At 43.1% G+C, this 19,099-nt stretch overlaps 1 protein-coding gene across 1 annotated transcript in view; it reads right to left on the minus strand.

Moving 5' to 3' along the window:
* The window catches only part of RASSF3 (Ras association domain family member 3), a 90,118-nt gene extending 71,027 nt beyond the window's left edge, over positions 1 to 19,091 (minus strand). Inside the window, exon 1 of the mRNA XM_017872582.1 lies at positions 18,809 to 19,091. Coding sequence (XP_017728071.1) covers positions 18,809 to 18,919 — 111 coding nt within the window. The 5' untranslated portion in view covers positions 18,920 to 19,091. The remainder of the gene's footprint in view (positions 1 to 18,808) is intronic.
* Positions 19,092 to 19,099: the final 8 nt, after the last annotated feature.

A 19,099-nucleotide genomic window follows, 5' to 3' on the forward strand; every position in this document is an offset into this window, starting at 1 on the left:
TCATGCCACTGCACTCCAGCCTGGGTGACAAAACAAGACCCTGTCTCAAAAAAATAATAATAATAAAATAAAATAAAAATTAGACAACTGACTCTGGCATTTTATAATAGGATTTAACTTGCTGTAAGTTTTCTAGGAATATTTACCTATATGTGTAGGCTGGAATAAAGGAGACACTTGAAGCAAGTGAAAGAAATTAATCAGGCCGGGCGCAGTGGCTCACACCTGTAATCCCAGCACTTTGAGAGGCCAAGGCAGGCAGATCACCTGAGGTCACAAGTTCAAGACCAGCCTGGTCAACATGGCTACACCCCATCTTTACTAATAATACAAAAATTAGGCAGGTGTGGTGGTGCATGCCTGTAATCCCAGCTACTCGGGAGGCTGAGGGAGAGAGAATTGCTTGACCCTGGGAGGCAGAGGTTGCAGTGAGCCAAGATCGTGCCAATGTACTCCAGCCTGGGCGACCAAGCGAGACTCCATCTCAAAAAAAAAAAGAAGAAAAAAATTAATCTTCCAAAAGAAATGAACACACTCCCTCAATCCCAAAAAGTTGCACCAACCCTCAAGTACTGACTCTTCCAGGAAGTATAGTGGCTAAACAATCCCTTCTGTCCTACCATTCTCAGTAAGAAGATGATTCTCATACATTCATCCTGTCCTGGTTTTGAGGAACGTGGAACTGCTAATGGGCTCTTATTAAATAGTTCTTGATACTGTATTTATAACTCCTGCAATATATAGAAGTTCAAAGCAATCAAGTGTTCTTTTGGCTTACATGAAATCCATTCTTAAAAAAAGAAAAAGAAAGAAAGAAACCTGTTCTTGTTGGCACTAGATAGGGGATGAATCAAAGATATCACCCAGGTCCCCCTTGATTTCTTTCCCAAGACATTCCATCTTTTGGAAAAGAAATAATTCTATATATTCTATTTATTTCTCAAACACCCATGACTAATCAGCTCACTTGGGTTTTCCCCATCCAAGTAGATATGACCTAATATAGCTGTTTCTAAACTAATTCATTTGGCATCTCAATACATTTGTGAAGCCCTCTCAGGTCCTATTGCTGTTACTTTCCCTCCAATCAGTAATTCTGTTCCAGAATAAACTAACCATTTGCCACACAGCTGGACAGGGCCTTTGAGGAAGAAACTGAAGCCAAAAATGGTTAAGTAACTCTCCCAAAGTTATCTCTGCTATTTAATAAAGGACCAGTCCTAGGAGCTAGGTATCCATACCCTTGGCCCAACACACTTTTCACCTAAATATCCTACCTCCACATGAATATATAAGCTATTACTGTTGTTTTATTACTCCCTCTGAAACCAAAAGAAACACATTTTAGTGCCTTTGCCCAACTTTTCCTTGATTATAATTCTGACACAAGTCTGATCAGATGAAAAGGAGGTGGTCAATTAACAAATATCACTGGGACTCCCTCTGTCCTCCGTGCCAGGCACCAAAATAGCACTGAAAATATCATAGTGAACTAGAGATGTGGTCTGCCCTTGTGAAGCTCATAGGTGGGAAAATCTGGAAGGCTTAAAGCTAAATTAACTCAAGTCCCCTCAATAAGCCAAAATGTCATCTTCCCCCAAATCACCAGTGCTTCGTAAACACAATCATCAATTCATAAAGTAATTTAAATTTGATGTTTAGCTATCAATTGTTCAGGTCCCCAAACACAAATCACCACTCTGCAGATAAAAACAGACATAGAAGAGATGGGGAATAAATTCATTTTCAAAAACTGTTTATCAAGTGTCAATAGTACAGTCAGCTGAGAATGTATCATCAATTTACATGAGACAAGATTAAAATTAGGAGAAAATCATTTTTTAGTAGTCTCTAAACATACCTGTGATTGCTACCACACTTACAATGACGTAATAATCTATAATCTAGGAATACTTTCCACATACATTATCTGATTTAACCCCTCTATGTTTTAAAGATCAAGAAACTGTTGCTCAAGGAAGTTAACTAAGGAAGCTGCTCAAGCTCCCAGAGCTAGTAAATAACAGATCCAAAATTAAAATTGTCTCCCAATTCTAGATCCCCAGACCTTTCTACTGAACCACACTGCCTTCATAAAATCTCCTACCAAATTATTTTAATTAAGAATGCTGGGCCGGGCGCGGTGGCGCAAGCCTGTAATCCCAGCACTTTGGGAGGCCGAGACGGGCGGATCACGAGGTCAGGAGATCGAGACCATCCTGGCTAACACGGTAAAACCCCGTCTCTACTAAAAAAAAAATAAAAAAATAGCCGGGCGAGGTGGCAGGCGCCTGTAGTCCCAGCTACTCGGGAGGCTGAGGCAGGAGAATGGCGTAAACCCAGGAGGCGGAGCTTGCAGTGAGCTGAGATCCGGTTGCTGCACTCCAGCCTGGGCGACAGAGAGAGACTCCATCTCAAAAAAAAAAAAAAGAAAAAAAGAATGCTGGATGAGCATGGTGGCATACACCTGTAATCCTAATACTGTGGGAGGCTAAGGCAGGAGGATCACTTGAGCCCAAGAGTTCAAGACCAGCCTGGGCAACACAGCAAGACCCCATTTCTGCAAAAACATTTTTTAAAATTAGTCAGGCATGGTAGAATGCACCTATAGTCCCAGCTACTCAGGAGGCTGAGGTGGGAGGATCACTTGAGCCCAGGAGTTCAAAGCTAGCTACAGTAGGCATGATCACACCACTGTACTCCAGCATGGGTGACACAGCAAGACCCTGTCTCAAAAATAAAAAATAAAATAAAATAAAACAATTCTAATACCATTAGAAATAATAAGTTAATCTTTTTCTTTTTGCTTTTTTTTTTTGAGACAAGAGTCTTGCTCTGTTGCCCAGGCTGGAGTGCAGTGGCACAATCTTGGCTCACTGCAACCTCTGCCTCTTAAGTTCAAGCAAGCGCGTCAGGCTAATTTTTGTATTTTTAATAAAGACAGGGTTTCACCATGTTGGCCCAGGTTGGTCTCAAACTCCTGACCTCAAGTGATCTGCCCACCTCGGCCTCCCAAAGTGTTAGGATTCCAGGTGTGAGCCACCACACCCGGCAGAAGTAATAGGTTAATCTTTATTAAACATGTACTTATATGCCAGGTATAGTTCCAAGCCTTTTATATGAATTAACTTGTTAATAACATATATACAAAAATATATCAATAACATTACAGCTCAGCCAATTAAAAAATTTAAAGGCTATTAAAAATCTTCACAATGGCATTTGGAATTACTACAAAGCCAGTTTCCAACAACCAATTCATTGTGAGAAACATACAACCAAAGGAAGGGGAGGTTGGGGATGGAGAGAGAATATGAAAACCCAGAAGGCGCATCCGGCCTGTAGGACTAGGAAGAGGTTTCCCACCGGATTCCAAGACTCATACCAATTTTACAGAGTACAAACGAACTCTGAAGAGTTGGCCAAGCAGATCACATGACTCATTGAGCTTTAATGCCTGTACTGGAGCATAAGCAGGCCTGTTTCCTAAATGTGGAAGCATCCAGCATCGCTGAAACCCTCAAAGCTGAGACAGTCACTCTGTGGAGAGAGAACAGAGGGCTGGGAACCCAGCCACCACCAGGGAACTGAACTCTAAGGACAGCAGCAGGGTCTGCCTCTGCAGTACGTTATACAGTTTGCATGTATTACCTTATTTGATTTGATCTCATGAAAACCAGAAAGACGACAGTGACTAAGTTCCTAAACCATGAGCACAAGACCTTCTGGAGTTTGAAAAAGGAAAGCCCCAGGAAGCAGCGGAATTCGTCACCAGGTCAAGCGAGCTGCCCTGAGCAAAACTAGCCAGGATCCCGTGATCAGAGGCAGATAAGAGAGAAAGAGGAAGTTAAAAAAAAATGTGTACAATGTGTTAACTGTACATAAACTCTTGAGCAAAAAAACACACACTTTCATATGTCCAATCATTCTCTTTCAACGGGAGTGGCTTGCTTTAAAGGAAAAAGAAGTTGGTGAAGACTTGTGGTTAGGTGCCCCCAGGCTTGGTCAGCAGGCCACAGCTCCTTTCCAAAACAAAGGCACCACAGTGATATGGCATGCAGTTAAAATAAAAGTAAAAATATAAAATTAATCCTCCAGGAATGACTGGAGCTCCTTCCTGATCAATTACATTGAGATTCCCAATTCATTTTGGTTAATAAAGCCAATGAGACAGGCCTAATTTCCTGCCATTTTTCGCTCTTTGGCTGGACTATCTATTAGTTCACTTCAAATCTTTCAACCACTGTCAGTTCTCCATGTGGTCTACTACCCTCAAATGAAAAGGGGTATATAATGGCATGTAGGAGGATCTTTTAAAAATAACTGTTGCTGGCCGGGCGCGGTGGCTCAAGCCTGTAATCCCAGCACTTTGGGAGGCCGAGATGGGCGGATCACGAGGTCAGGAGATCGAGACCATCCTGGCTAACACGGTGAAACCCCATCTCTACTAAAAAAGACAACTAGCTGGGCGAGGTGGCGGGCACCTGTAGTCCCAGCTACTCAGGAGGCTGAGGCAGGAGAATGGCATAAACCCGGGAGGTGGAGCTTGCAGTGAGCTGAGATCTGGCCACTGCACTCCAGCCTGGGCCACAGAGCGAGACTCCGTCTCAAAAAAATAAATAAATAAATAACTGTTGCTGGCTGGGCGCAGTGGCTCACGCCTGTAATCCCAGCACTTTGGGAGGCCAAGGCGGGCAGATCACGAGGTCAGGAGATCAAGACCATCCTGGTTAACACGGTCAAACACCGTCTCTACTAAAAAAAAAAAAAAAATTAGCTGGGCATGGTGACAGGCACCTGTAGTTCCAGCTACTGGGGACGCTGAGGGAGGAGAATGGTGTGAACCCCAGGAGGCGGAGCTTGCAGTGAGCTGAGATCGCGCCACTGCACTCCAGCCTGGGCGACAGACCACGACTCCGTCTCAAAAAATAATAGTAATAACTATTGCTAACATTTATTAACGCTTATGAACTTCCAGGCATCCTACTAGTTTACATATGAGGAAACTAAGACTCAAAGAGGTACAACGATTTGCCAGGTGTGGTGGCCCATGCCTGTAATCCCAGCACTTTGGGAAGCCAAGGCAGGAGGATCACTTGAGCCCAGGAGTTCAAGACCAACCTGAGCAACATTGAGATCCTGTCTCATAAAAAAGAAAAAAATAAAAATAAATTTAAAAAACAAAGAAGTACAATGACTTGCCCAAGATAATACAGCTAGTGATTTAAACACAGGGTGCCCTACATAGCTGCCTGCAATTAATCAATTAAGAACACACACCCTTTTAGCCTATAGTTCTCCCTCTTTTTCATTACTGAGTTTTAAGCCCTCACCTCAAACAAGCAAGATTCATTGTAATGCTAATTTTAAAACTGTAACAGAACTTCCTCCTTTAGGAATGGATTTTGTAAGTGGATTTGCTGATATGGGCGGTAGGTTTGCCTTTATGAAAAGTACTCCTTCTGCTATACAATAAGCCCACATTCACTTCCCCCAAATTGCACGAATACTTATTTGGATATAGAGACCACCAATATGACAGCCACAGATCAAACCCCTGCATGGCAGCAGCACCTCATTCACGCTAATTGACAGTTTCACGTGACCAAATCTGGGCAGAGTAAAGGCAAGAAAGCAATTTTAAAACAGAAACGTGGCCGGGCATGGCGGCTCATGCCTGTAATCCCAGCACTTTGGGAGGCAGAGGCGGGCAGATCACTTGAGGCCCGGAGTTCGAGACCAGCTTGGCCAACATGGCGAAACCCTGTCTCTACTAAAAAAAAAATACGAAAATTAGCCAGGTGTGGTAGTGGGTGCTGGCAATCCCAGCTACTTAGGAAGCTGAGGCACGAGAATCTCTTGAACCTGGGAAGTGGAAGCTGCAGTAAGCTGAGATCGAAAGCTGCAGTGAGCCGAGATCATGCCACTGCACTCCAGTCCTGATGACAGAGCGAGACTCCATCTCAAAAAAGAAAAGAAAACTCCGAAATATCTGAAAGTGCTGTACCTTCCTCCTAAAGAAACACTGGCAAGAAAAGCAATCCACAAGCCTGTCTGAACAAACAGAAACAGACCTTAAATGGACAAACGTAATATTGTTTCTTTATACCATCTACATAATATTTACATTTTCCCATAGCTGAGAAATTACTCACTACAGTCAAGTACCCCTGAATTTACCTCTGGCATGTCATGAAACCTGCATCTGCTTAAGGCCTAAACGGATAAACGTGCTAGTTAAATTTCTCATCTCAGAGTTCCTCTGAAATTAAAGTTCAATAAAATCAACTGAATTTTAATTCCCCTGGAATGCTCTATTAACTGTAAAACACTAAGGAATGCTAAAGTTAATTTAATACTGGTACTTTTCCTCCTACATAATACATTTAACTTTGTTGTTTTCTAATTTCATTTTTAAAAATTTCGTTCCTATGACTTTGCTGGCAAAATATCAAAAAAGATTCCTCGAAACAAGCATTTGTAGAAAATTTTCACAGTAGCCAGACGCAGTAGCTCATGCCTGTAATCCCAACACTTTGGGAGGCCACAGCAGGCAGATGACCTGAGGTCTGGAGTTCGAGACCAGCCTGGCCAACATGGCGAAACCCTGTCTCTACTAAAAATACAAAAATTAGCTGGGCGTCGTGCTATGTGCCTGTATTCCCAGCTACTGGGGAGGCTGAGACAGAAGAATCACTTGAACCCAGGAGGTGGAGGTTGCACCAAAATCATGCCACTGTACTCCAGCCTAGGCAACAGAGAAAGACTCCATCTCAAAAAAAGAAATAAAGAAAGAAAAAAGAAAAATTTCACAGTAAGCTTGTTTGAGTTAAGAAATTGGGAATTGAGGAGGGCTCATAAACTATCAATCATAAAGTCAGAAGTAACTCTTCACATGTTTTTAAAAGATTCATTTGATAAAAAGATTCTGAAAGAAGAAAAAATGCAAAGTAGGAGTTAATCAGAATAAAAGAGATTAAGCAACAATTTTCTACAAAGGCATCAACAAGGCTAAAAGTGTTAAGTTGGTGCAAAAGTAATTGAGATTTTTGCTACTGAAAGTAATGGCAAAAACCGCAATTAGTTTTGCACCAACCTAATAGATGCCAATGCCAATCCCTTTCTCATCACAATTTTTCAACAAAAGACAATAAGCCTATAAGTAAACAGTATAAATTATCTTTGGTGGGTAAGGTTTCCAGCAGTTTGCCCTATCATCCTTTGTTCAATACCTAGTATATTTACAAAGTTAGGCTTGGCCAGGCGCAGTGGCTCACACCTGTAATCCCAACACTTTGGGAGACTGAGGAGGGCAGATAACAAAGTCAGGAGTTTGAGACCAGCCTGACCAACATGGTGAAACCCCGACTCTACTAAAAAGGAAAAAAAAAAAATTAGCTGGGTATGGTGGTGCACGCCTGTAGTCCCAGCTACTCAGGAGGCTGAGGCAGGACAACAGCTTGAACCTGGGAGGCGGAGGTTGCAGTGAGCCGAGATCGCACCACTGCACTCCAGCCTGGTGACAGAGCGAGACTGTCAAAAACATAAAAATAAAAAATAACTTAGGTTCTTCTAAGTTCTACCAGAGTGGTTGGAAAACAAGCACGAAATTTATTGAAATTCAAAGATAAACAGGAACTTTCTAGTCACCCTTTTTCTAAAAAAACATGATTAGTAGAAAACACATCACCCAACTCCCCACCTTCTGAATCCCATGGGTTTATTTATGGTGATGCTTTCTTAGCAACACCTTCCCCATGTTGTAACTACAGTATTTTTCCGAGTTTCAGTGATACCAGCCTGAAACACATTCTGAAGTATTTCAAAATGCCCGGGCTGGGCGCAGGGGCTCACACCTGTAATCCCAGCACTTTGGGGGGCCCAGGCGGGTGGATCACCTGAGACCAGGAGTTCAAGACCATCCAGTCTGATCAATCCCATCTCTACTAAAAATACAAAAAGTAGCCAGGCATAGTGGCGCATGCCCGTAATCCCAGCTACTTGGGAAGTATGAGGCAGGAGAATCGCTTGAACTGGGAGGCGGAGGTTGCAGTGAGCCAAGATCGCGCCACTGCACTCCAGCCTGGGCAATATGAGCAAAACTCCGTCTTTAAAAAAAAAAAAAAAAAAAAAAGCCTAAATATGTAATATCCCTTTAGTACAAACAGTGTAAGTCAAAAAAAACCCTGAAGTTCAGCTGACCTCAAAAAAGGAGAACCATCTACCCAGCTAAAAATGCACAGACTCGAGCAGTGCTCTCTCAAGATTTTGCCTACCTAATAGACAAATGGGCAAAGGTCATGCATGGACAATTCTCACACAGGGGAGATTTACTCAGAAGTATTTAAAAAGTATTAAATTCATAGTTAATTAAAGGAATGCACCGGGTGCAGTGCCTCATGCCTGTAATCTCAGCTCTTCGGGAGGCCGAGGCGGGTGGGTCACCCGAGGTCAGGAGTTTGAGACCAGCCTGGCCAACATGGTGAAACACCATCTCTATTAAAAATACGAAAGTCAGCAGGGCGTAGTGGGGGGCACTTGTAATCCCAGCTACTCGAGAGGCTAAGGCAGGAGAATCGCTTGGTTCTCCTGTTGCAGTGAGCCGGAGGCGGAGGTTGCAGTGAGCCAAGATCGTGCCATACACCCTAGCCTGAGTGGCGAGCAAAACTCCATCTCAAAAAATAATAATAAATAATTTAAAAAATAATAACGGAAGGCAAATTAAATAGCAATAAGGTGCCTTTAGTTATTGAAGTTTTCTTTCTCTGTTTTAATGACTATATCCAATGGAGGTACGGATGTAATGAAACTTAAACTTACACAAAATTGGCGATATATAACTACAGTCATAAAAGTCACACCCTCATAATCAGTAAAATTTCATTTTTGTACAACTATCCTATAAAATTAATCCATAACGGAAAAGGTTTCATGTTCAAGGTATTTATTAGTGCTATTTACAGTAGCAAAAATGAGAAACTTCCACATTTTCCAACATTTGGGGAATAATGCCAATTCGATAAAATACAATGTAGACAATCAAATGACAGCTGAAATCAAGCAGCAGTATTCCATAATCCTGGGTTTAAATAAGGACTCAAATTTGTCAGTATAGTATTCCTCAAAAAATTAAAAATAGAATTACCATATGATTCTAGAGCAATTGTTACTTATGGGTATATATCGCAAAAAGTTTTAAGAAGGGTCTTTAAGAGATATTTGTACACTCATGTTCATAGCAGCATTATTCACAAAAGCCAAAAGGTGGAAGCAATCCAAATGTCTATGGAAGGATGAATGGATCAACAAAAAGTGATACATACATACAATGGATATATTATTCGGCCTTTAAAAGGAAGGAAATTCTGACACATACTCCAACATGAATAAATCTTGAGGACATCAAGCTAAGTAAACTAAGCCAGTCACAAAAAGACAATTACTGTACAAATTCAATTATAAGAGGTATCTAGACTAGTCAAATTCAGACGAACCTATATAGGCCCCCCATAAAGGCAGGTTTCAATCTGTTTTGTTCACCACCGAATCTCTAGCACTTAAGTCTAGCATCACTGTGAATATTCAATACTTGGAAAATGAATTTAGAAAACTACACACACACATACACACACACACACACGGTCAACCTACACTAATTTCTTTTTTTTGTTTGTTTGTTTTTTGATATGAAGCCTTACTCTGTGGCCGAAGCTGGAGTGCAGTGGCACGATCTCGGCTCACCACAACCTCCACCTCCCAGGTTCAAGCGATTCTCCTGCGTCAGCCTCCTGAGTAGCTGGGAGTACAGGCATGCGCCACCATGCCCGCCTAATTTTTGTATTTTTAGTAGAGATGGGGTTTCACTGTATTGGCCAGGCTGGTCTTGAACTCCCGACCTCGTGATCCACTCACCTCGGCCTCCCAATGTGCTAGGATTACAGGCGTGAGCCATCGCGCCTGGCAACCTGCACTAATTTTAAGTGAACCCTTTGCTGATTATATTCTAAGTCTGTTAACTCCAAGATCTTCTAAATCTATCCTTCTGGTCTCTAATTCCCAAACTCACCCTTTTTCCTCCTCTAATTATCTCACTTTGTTTAGCATCTGGAAAAAGAACCGAGTGCTGCAATATATAATTAGTAAATTATTCTTAGCTGACTGAATCATGTAGCAGCAGTTAGCAATTACAGTCCATAAAATGCAAAATATTAAGCTTGCTGCTTTAATACTCTATGAAACATGAGCCCTCTTCTCTCTGTAAACTGAAGGCAGAGTTGCAATGAGAATGTCATTAGGTCAGTTTTATCTTATTGGCTCATGTGGGAAAAAAAAAAGGGGGAAGTTCCCCACACAAAAGTTTCACAACCCCAAAATGCTGGTATGTGTGTCCCTGGATAAGCTGAGAAGAAATTATCCCCAACAGTAAAGGGCAAGTTCCCCTTCACAAAGAAAAATCTTTCCAACACACCAGGCTGGTACCCCCACATCCATCTGTCTGCAGCCACCAAAACAATGGAGATTCAAACCTCCGGCAAGGGCTGCCAGCTCTGCTTTAGCAAACAGCATTGTTCAACAAACATATAATGCGAGCCACATGCATCATTTTCAGTTTTCCAGTAGCCATGCAAAAAATAAGTAACATTAAACTGACTTAACTCAAATATTATCAAATATTACCATTTCAACATGTAATTGCAATTTTTCAATTATGATAATATATTTTACATTACTTCTTTCTAGTCTTCAAAATCCAGTGTGTATTTTTCACAGCAATCTCAATTCAGACTAGCCACCTCTTGAGTGCTCAAAAACTACATGTGGCTAGTGACTACTGTATTGCACAGCACAGTTTTAGAATGGTCACTTCTATCTCAGAATATATTTTCTGATTTGTTACATAGGTTTTTACATATATTTCAAACACTCATCATTTTTTATGGGTTCTGACATCCTTCCTAGAGCATTATCTGGCCCTCTCCATTTAAAAAAAAAAAAAAAAAAGGCCGGGCACGGTGGCTCACACCTGTAATCCCAGCACTTTGGGAGGCTGAGGTGGGAGGATCATGAGGTCAGGAGTTTGAGACCAGTCTGGCCAACATGGTAAAACCCTGTCCCTACTTAAAAAATACAAAAATTAGCTGGGGATGGTGGCATGCCCCTGTAATCCCAGCTACTCGAGAAGCTGAGGCAGGAGAATTGCTTGAACCCAGGAGGCGGAGGTTGCAGTGAGCCGAGATCATGCCACTGCACTCCAGCCTGGGCAACAGATCAGGACTCATCTCAAAAAAAAAAAAAACATTAAGCAAACAAAAGTTATTTAACAACACTACTGATAGCCAAACCAGAACTATCTGTTTAAACTATTAAGAAAAACCAGGAATACTCAGGAGGCTGAGGCAGGAGGATCATGTGGGCCCAGGAGTTCGAGGCTGTAGGGCACTATTGTCATGCCTGTGAATAACAACTGCAGTTTAGCTTGGGCAACATAGAATGATCCCATCTCTTTAAAAACGAAAAAAGAAAAGAAAAAAAAAAAAGCTGGAAAATAAACCAAATTTGGTTGATTTCTTTGGTTAATTTTGGTTAACATTTTGGTGAATTAACCAGTTCGGTTAACTCTGGTTGAAGTTACTAAAAAACATTTTCTAACCTTGAAGATGATTATGTTTCTGTTGGAAGACAGTCATCAATAAGGAAATGCGATTGTTTTACACAGGGATGTAAAACAGGAAGGGATACACTTCCACGTCAACATTCCCATCTAAATAGATGTATAGGGCCGGGCGCAGTAGCTCTTTCCTGTAATCCCAACACTTTGGGAGGCCAAGACGGGCAGATCACAAGGTCAGGAGTTCAAGACCAGCCTGGCCAACATGGTGAAACCCCATCTCTACTAAAAATACAAAAAATTAGCTGCACGTGGTGGCACACGCCTGTAATCTCAGCTACTGGGGAGGCTGAGGCAGGGGAATCGCTTGAACCCAGGAGGCGGAGGTTAAACGGTGAGTAGAGATCGCACTATCGCACTCCAGCCTAAGCAACAGAGCAAGACTCCGTCTCAATCAGCAATCAATCAATGTATAGCTTTACCACACTACAAAATAGGTGTGTTCCTGAAAAACTACATTTCAAAGTTTCCTCAAATATACTAAAGGAACAAGCTCTTTAGGGAAAAATTAGATATTTTCATTTGCCTATTGGGTAAGCTTTTTAAAAACATTGCCAAAAGAGGCTAGGGACTGTGTATTGTTCACCACCCTAACCCCAGAGCCTAGAACAGTATCTGGCACATAGTAGGCACTCAATAAATTGTCAACTAAATAGATTAACAAATACATGATGAGTTTTCTTAAAACAAGGGGAAAGTATATAAAGTGAATTATGCCTAACCAGTAATCACAGATATCACCAACACCATACCATTTTAAATCACTACTACCTATAAGATACTGTGAAGGCTTATGGTCTAGTTTGGAAAGGGGAAGACACTGTGTATATTCGTGTATAAAGGAAAACTAACAGTACCAAATACTGGGACATCCATCCAAAATGAGCAGGATTTCATTTGTTCAAGCACCTTAACTGCTAAGCATTTATTTTATGTAGTAGGTAAAAAATGCTAATGTCTGTCCTCATTAAACAAAATATAATGACAAATTGTAATTTTTGCTATGAAGGGAAAGAATAGAGGGCTTTAAGACTTTTTTGAGTAGACATGTTAAGGAGAATGGAGGGCGGCAACTCCTGGCCATGGTTCCAAGATGGGGATGGGGCCTGAAAGGAATTAAAGAGAAAGCTAATATGGCTACAGTCCTAAAAGTTATTACATCACAGGGTGAACAATAAGCGGGGGCCTTGTAATAGAGGTAATGCCTGCTTGCCATGAGAATAAAAACTTCCTACAAGGCAAATGTGTATAGCTCTTCAAAGAGAGGAAGATATAAAGAGGCTAAGTTAGCCAAGACTTGTCATATAGAAGAGAAGCTCCTTTGCATGCATTTATCATATATCCTACTGTCTTTTCACCATCCCCTCTGAAGAGGGACTGCTAGCCAATTAGGAGTGAAATGCATGTTTCAAACTGGGGCCTTTATGTAAAGACAGCTACTTATGCTTGGAGACTTGGGGTGGAAAATGCAAGGCCTAATGCCCAGGGCTAAAAGTTGGTAATCAGGCCACACTAGAAAGCATTTGGTCAGCCTCAGTATTTTTTCTCCCAGAAAAAGAATGTTAACAGTATGACAGGCACTGACTGCCAAAGGAAGTCTAAAAGAAAACCACATTATTGGATATTTTAGCCTTTCTTTTCAAAAATGTTTTGTGTCACTGCTTTCCAAATAATTCCAAATCTTGCGAGTTAACCAGAAGAAGAAATGGAATAAGGAGTATATTGCTCAAATATGAGGCTTTATAAGACTGGAAACTAATTTTCTTTTGAAATTCATTTAAAGGAATATGCCTGTGAATCTTGCTCACACAAACACAAAATTCCAATGGATTAATATCGTGTAAGAACAGAACATATCAGACATGCAGACAAGATGTGTAAATCACCTTGCACTAGGCAAAATGTCTAGTGAAAATGTTTATGCCCCATAATACAGGAATTAAAAATAAGCATTTAAAAAGCTAGCATAGGCCAGGAGCAGTGACTCACGTCTGTAATCCTAGCACTTTGGGAGGCCAAGGTGGGTGGATCACCTGAAGTCGGGAGTTCAAGACCAGCTTGCCCAACATGGCAAAAGCCTGTCTCTACTAAAAATACAAAAAAAATTAGCTGGGCATTGTGACGGGCGCCTGTAATCCCAGCTACTCGGGAGGCTGAGGCAGGAGAATCACTTGAACCCAGGAGGCACAGGGTGCAGAGAGCCGAGATTACACCACTGCACTCCAGCCTGGACGACAAGAGCGAAGCTCTGTCTCAAAAAAAAAAGGGGGGGGCTAGTATAGTCAAAATACCTATAATGTCATAAACCACTATCCTTTTACCCCAGTGATCTAGCTCTGAAACTTCTAATGGAAACACTAATAAAAGAGTGCAGCTCATTACTGTTGATTCTAGCAGTAAGACACAACCAAATAACTGAGGCACAAAAGTATTTGAGTAAGAAAGAGAAAACCAAAAGGGTAAAGTTGAGGCCTGCTATGTAGAGTCTCATAGGCTTACTTACTGAAAAATTCTTTAGCACAATTTTTTTTAAGTGTGGGTTATTCAGAAGACAATTTCATGTTTCTCAAGACTTCTTGACTATCTTACTTCTAAAGCAAAAATACTGTCTCATTTCCTTATTCCCATGAACTACCAAAGGCTCAGGAGAGGGAGCTTAGCTAAGAGATAAGACACACTCCAACAGATTATAATTTTAGACCATTTCTACTCTTTGGAAATTTGAATGTGTCCTCTATTTACAGGCAGTTTGATTTTGGTGGGAAATCAAGAAGGCAAATAATAAATTACAGAACTGTCCACATTTTTGATTCTGCTGAAAACAATTATTAGGTGGATCCTTTGAAACACAGGGAATCCACAAATACAAATTATAAACACTACCATGACAATATGTGCATGTCAGGGAGTTGAAATTTTAAGAAACGGCCAGGCACGGTGGCTCATGCCTGTAATCCCAGCACTTTGGGAGGCCGAGGAGGGCAGATCACTTAAGGTCAGAAGTTCAAGACCAGCCTGGCCAACATGGCAAAACCCTGTCTTGACTAAAATACAAAAAAAAAAAAAAAAGCCAGGCCTGGCGGCAGATGCCTGTAATCCCTGCTACTCAGGAGGCTGAGGTATGAGAATCATTTGATCCTGGGAGGCAGAGGCTGCAGTGAGCCAAGATCCCGCCACTGCACTCCAGTCTGGGTGACATAGTGAGAATCTGTCTCAAAAAAAAAAAAAATTTTAAGAAACTCTTAAATTTTAGGTGTCCTTATTTGCAAAGGGAATATGGGGCTGTAAAATTATTTTTATAGCTAAAAAGCAACAAAATGGAGAGTGTAATTTGGGTCAGAAAACCTGAGTTCCATCCTTCTTGCTATCTAGGTATGGGCCTTACACAATCACTAAATAATACCTCCCCCTTTCATTAAGTTAATGTTTCATACAGTTTTTGGGAGAACCATAAGATAGAGTACATTTGAAAATGGTAAAGATCAGGGGCCAGGCGCAGTGGCTCACACCTGTAATCCCAGCTTTGGGAGGCCGAGGTGGGTGGATCACCTGCGGTCAGGAGTTCAAGACCAGCCTGGCCAACACGGTGAGACCCCGTCTCTACTACAAAATTTAGCTGGGCATGGTGGCAGGCACCTGTAATCCCAGCTACTCGGGAGGCTGAGGCAGGAGAATCATTTGCACCCGGGAGGCAGAGGTTGCAATGAGCCGAGATCACGCCATTGCCCTCCAGCCTAGGCAACAAGGGTGAAACTCCGTCTCAAAAAAAAAAAAAAAAAAAAAATCCAGTTATTATCAAATCAGAAAAACATTCATTCATTCAGCTTGCATTCACTGAGCAACTACTGTATATCAGGTACTGATCCAGACCCTGGGGATACAATAAACATGACATTCAAACTGCCACAAAAAGTCATATGTTCATTCCCTTTATATCTTTTAGACAGTTTTGTTTTTGAGACAGGATCTCGCTCTGTTGCCCAGGTTGGAGTGCAGTGGTGCAATCACAGCTCACTGCAACCTCTGCCTCCCGGCCTTAAGCAATACTCCCACCTCAGTCTGCCAAGTAGCTGGGACTACAGGCGGGCGCCACCATGCCTGGCTAATTTTTGCATTTTTTTGTAGAGACGGGGTTTTGCCATGTTGTCCAGGCTGTTCTCGAACTCCTGGGCTCAAGCAATCCTCCCATCTCAGCCTCCCAAAGTGCTGGGATTACAGGTATAAGCTACCACACCTGGCCTAGACAGGTTTTTAACCCTTTTCCATTTTGTTGTTGTTGTTGTTAAGAATGGGGTTTAAAATAAGATAAAAAATGATAACATTTTCTTTATATCTATAAGGTTTTGTTACTGTTGGGGATAGAAAGAAGTTGGGCTATGTTCCCTTGCCTGGCAAGAGAAGAAAGAAATTTCTAGTCTACCCGCTCCCTCACCCCTTTCTCCCCACTCTGCATTTACCACAAACATCTTGTTTCCTCTGCATATTTTCAAGAATTCTAGAAACCTAATTTTTCTCACTTTTCCACCAGGTGGTACAACATCCAAAAAAAATCACTGTATCTCTAATAGATCCTTCTAGCAACACCTCTCTTTCCATCTCTCTAGAGAAAGGATAAATTTCACTACTATGCTATATGTCAGAAGTGCTTTTCTTATTCTTCTAATCATCAGCATGAAAATGAAGAAAAAAGCTTATCTAACCTTAGAGAAAAGAAACGTTCTACATTAAGAGTGCTTTGCTTTAAATTTATGATGTTTTACTTCCCTAATTCACCAATCTTACCAGGAATTTAAAACATTCGTATCACCTCTTTAAATAAACCACAATGCCCACTAAAATTCAGTTTAGAACACTTTGCCTGGCAAATAACTCCTACAACTCAGCACCTTACATGTCTTACGTTAGAAGGGAAAAATATGCAGGCAATAAAGCTTCAGATACACATATGAAGCTCTTCAAGCACGGAACTATGTTTTCCTGTCCTGATTTCCAACATATTATTTCAAAATACATATTAATGTTAGACTAATTCTAAATGCTAAATACTACTACCCTGAGTATATATGCTAGATGAATATTACATAAATTAATGCATACAACATAGAAACAATAAATGCGCCAGGGGCGGTGGCTCACACCTATAATCCCTGCACTTTGGGAGGCCAAGGCCAGCAGATTACCTGAGGCCAGGAGTTGGAGACCAGCCTGGCCAACATGGTGAAATCCCATCTCTACTAAAAATACAAAAATTAGCCAGATGTGGTGGTGCATGCCTGTAATCTCAGCTACTTGGGAGGCTGAGGCAAGGGAATCGCTTGAACCAGGAAAGCAGAGGTTGCAGTGAGCTGAGATCACACGACTGCACTCCAGCCTGGGTAACACAGTGAGACTCCATCTCAAAAAAAAAAAAAATGCTAAATGCATATAAACCTGGAAAAGAAATCTGATGTCTTTACTCTTTAAAGCACTAAAGGATTGTCACACAATTCCAATCTGAATACTTTGGCCCTTGTGGCATCTCACCCCTGGAGAATCCAAGAACCAGCTAGTTTTCAGATTAGCAGACACCTCTGGAATAAACTTCAAACTGGCATGAGTTCCTTTTCATGTCAAGTGATGAAAGCAACATAAATGAAAGGAGAAAATGCAAAATGGACAAGAGGAAGAGAGAGCCAAGAAAGAGAAAAGCAAAATGGAAAAAGCATAAGCAAATGCAATTTTTCTATAACCCAGGGAGGGTGGGCGTGGGGAGGGGAGGGCATTTCCAACTTTCAAACTGCACAACAAAATCTCATGCTTTTAGAACACACTCTGCGGAAAGTAAGAGATCCCACTCAAAGTGACTCGTAAATAGTGGGGCCTTAAGTCTTAGAAACAATACAAGACGGACAACTATGGCACCGGGACTTGACTGGAGATTAACTGCGGTTACTGAATAAGGGCACTTGACTTTAGCTTACCCTTCACCGTCTCCTCTCCTCCTCCTGGTTTGAGACTTAAGGGCCTGAAAAGACTAGAACTTCCGAATTTTAGAAAGAATTTTACTTCAGAAAGTGGCTAAACTTAAGAGGTCTGGCAACACCACCCTGACAGATTGCACCCTCCCACACCCACCAGAAAAAGTTATCATCCGGCCCCTGAACGATTCTTCTTACTTCTAGTCTCTAGGTCTCAGTCTGGTATTAATAGAAATGTCTGGCAAACGCCTGTTTTCTAAAAGCAAATTTGTTCCATTACGATCTTCTGTAATCTGATGTGAGCGGGTTGGCCCGGCTCCCTGGTGCGGCTCCCAGTGCCAGGAGGCCGCGGGTTCTAGCACCGGGGTCCTCAGTCCAGCCGACGTGCCCCGTTTCGGGAAGGCCTCCCTAAGAAACACGGCTACGGCTGGCGAAACTGGCACAAGTTCCCTTCCCATCTTTTCCCAAGTCGTGCTTCCCACGGCGTGCTGCCTCCAAAAAAGGAAGAAACCCGCCAAAAGGTTAGCTGTCGCTGGCTAGTATTTAGCATCGGAGCTTGTTTGCAAAACATCTGGGCACCAAAAAACCTAGCTTTACAAGAAACGCACAACCCTGAGTCCCGCAACCGAGATTTAGTTAGCGCCTACGGTGGCGAGGCCCGCGGTGCCCCTGGACCCCCACCCCACCGCGGCGCCCGGGCCAGGAAGAGGGGAGGCCAGGTCACCTGGCCACCCCTAGCTATTACACGTTGACCCCAAGCCACTCCGGGGACCACATATGAGTGAGCAGACTAACAGGAAGGACAGGCGCGCGAACCCGACCGTCGACCCAGCGGGGACGCTAAGGGGAAACATGAGGGAGTGGCCCGGGGACGCCTGCTGGCTCCGGGACTGCTCCCCGCAGGCGGCGGCCCGAGGCGGAGCTGCAGAGGCCATCTGGCGCGGAAGGCAGAAGCCGGCCCTCAGCCTCCCCGCCCTTCCTCCGCCTTCCCTCGCCCACATGCACAAGCTCCAGGCACGCTCCCGGGACCCGAAAAGGCAGAAGCCACTTCTTGGCCCGTTCCTCCTTCCCGGCGAGCATCCCCCGAGCGCCCTACAGAGACACGTGGAGTCAGGGGGCGCGGGCTGGCGGGTTCCCTGGAGCTCCGGGACGCGGACTGCAGCGCCCGCCGCTCGCCACTCACTTGCTGGCCGGAGCGGGGCTTGCCCTGAGGCGCTCTCCTGAAGAAGGAGGTCCTGGCGGTGAAGAAGAAGTCCTCGGCGTCCTCCTCCAGGCTGCTGTAGCCGCTGCTCATGCTGCCGGTCCCGTAGCGCCCGGGCGGCCTCCCCGGGGCGCAGGAGGCCAGGGAGGGGGTGCGGCGCCCGCCAGCCCCGCGAGGTTCCCGGCGCGCGGCCCCGGGCCGTCCTGCTGCAGCTGCGGCCGCCGCTCAATCAGGCGTCCCAGCCCCTCCCGTCGCCTCCCCGCCCGGCTCCCG

This window comes from Rhinopithecus bieti, unplaced genomic scaffold (genome assembly GCF_001698545.2).
Source record: "Rhinopithecus bieti isolate Rb0 unplaced genomic scaffold, ASM169854v2 scaffold_1103, whole genome shotgun sequence".
NCBI classification, from domain to species: domain Eukaryota; kingdom Metazoa; phylum Chordata; class Mammalia; order Primates; family Cercopithecidae; genus Rhinopithecus; species Rhinopithecus bieti.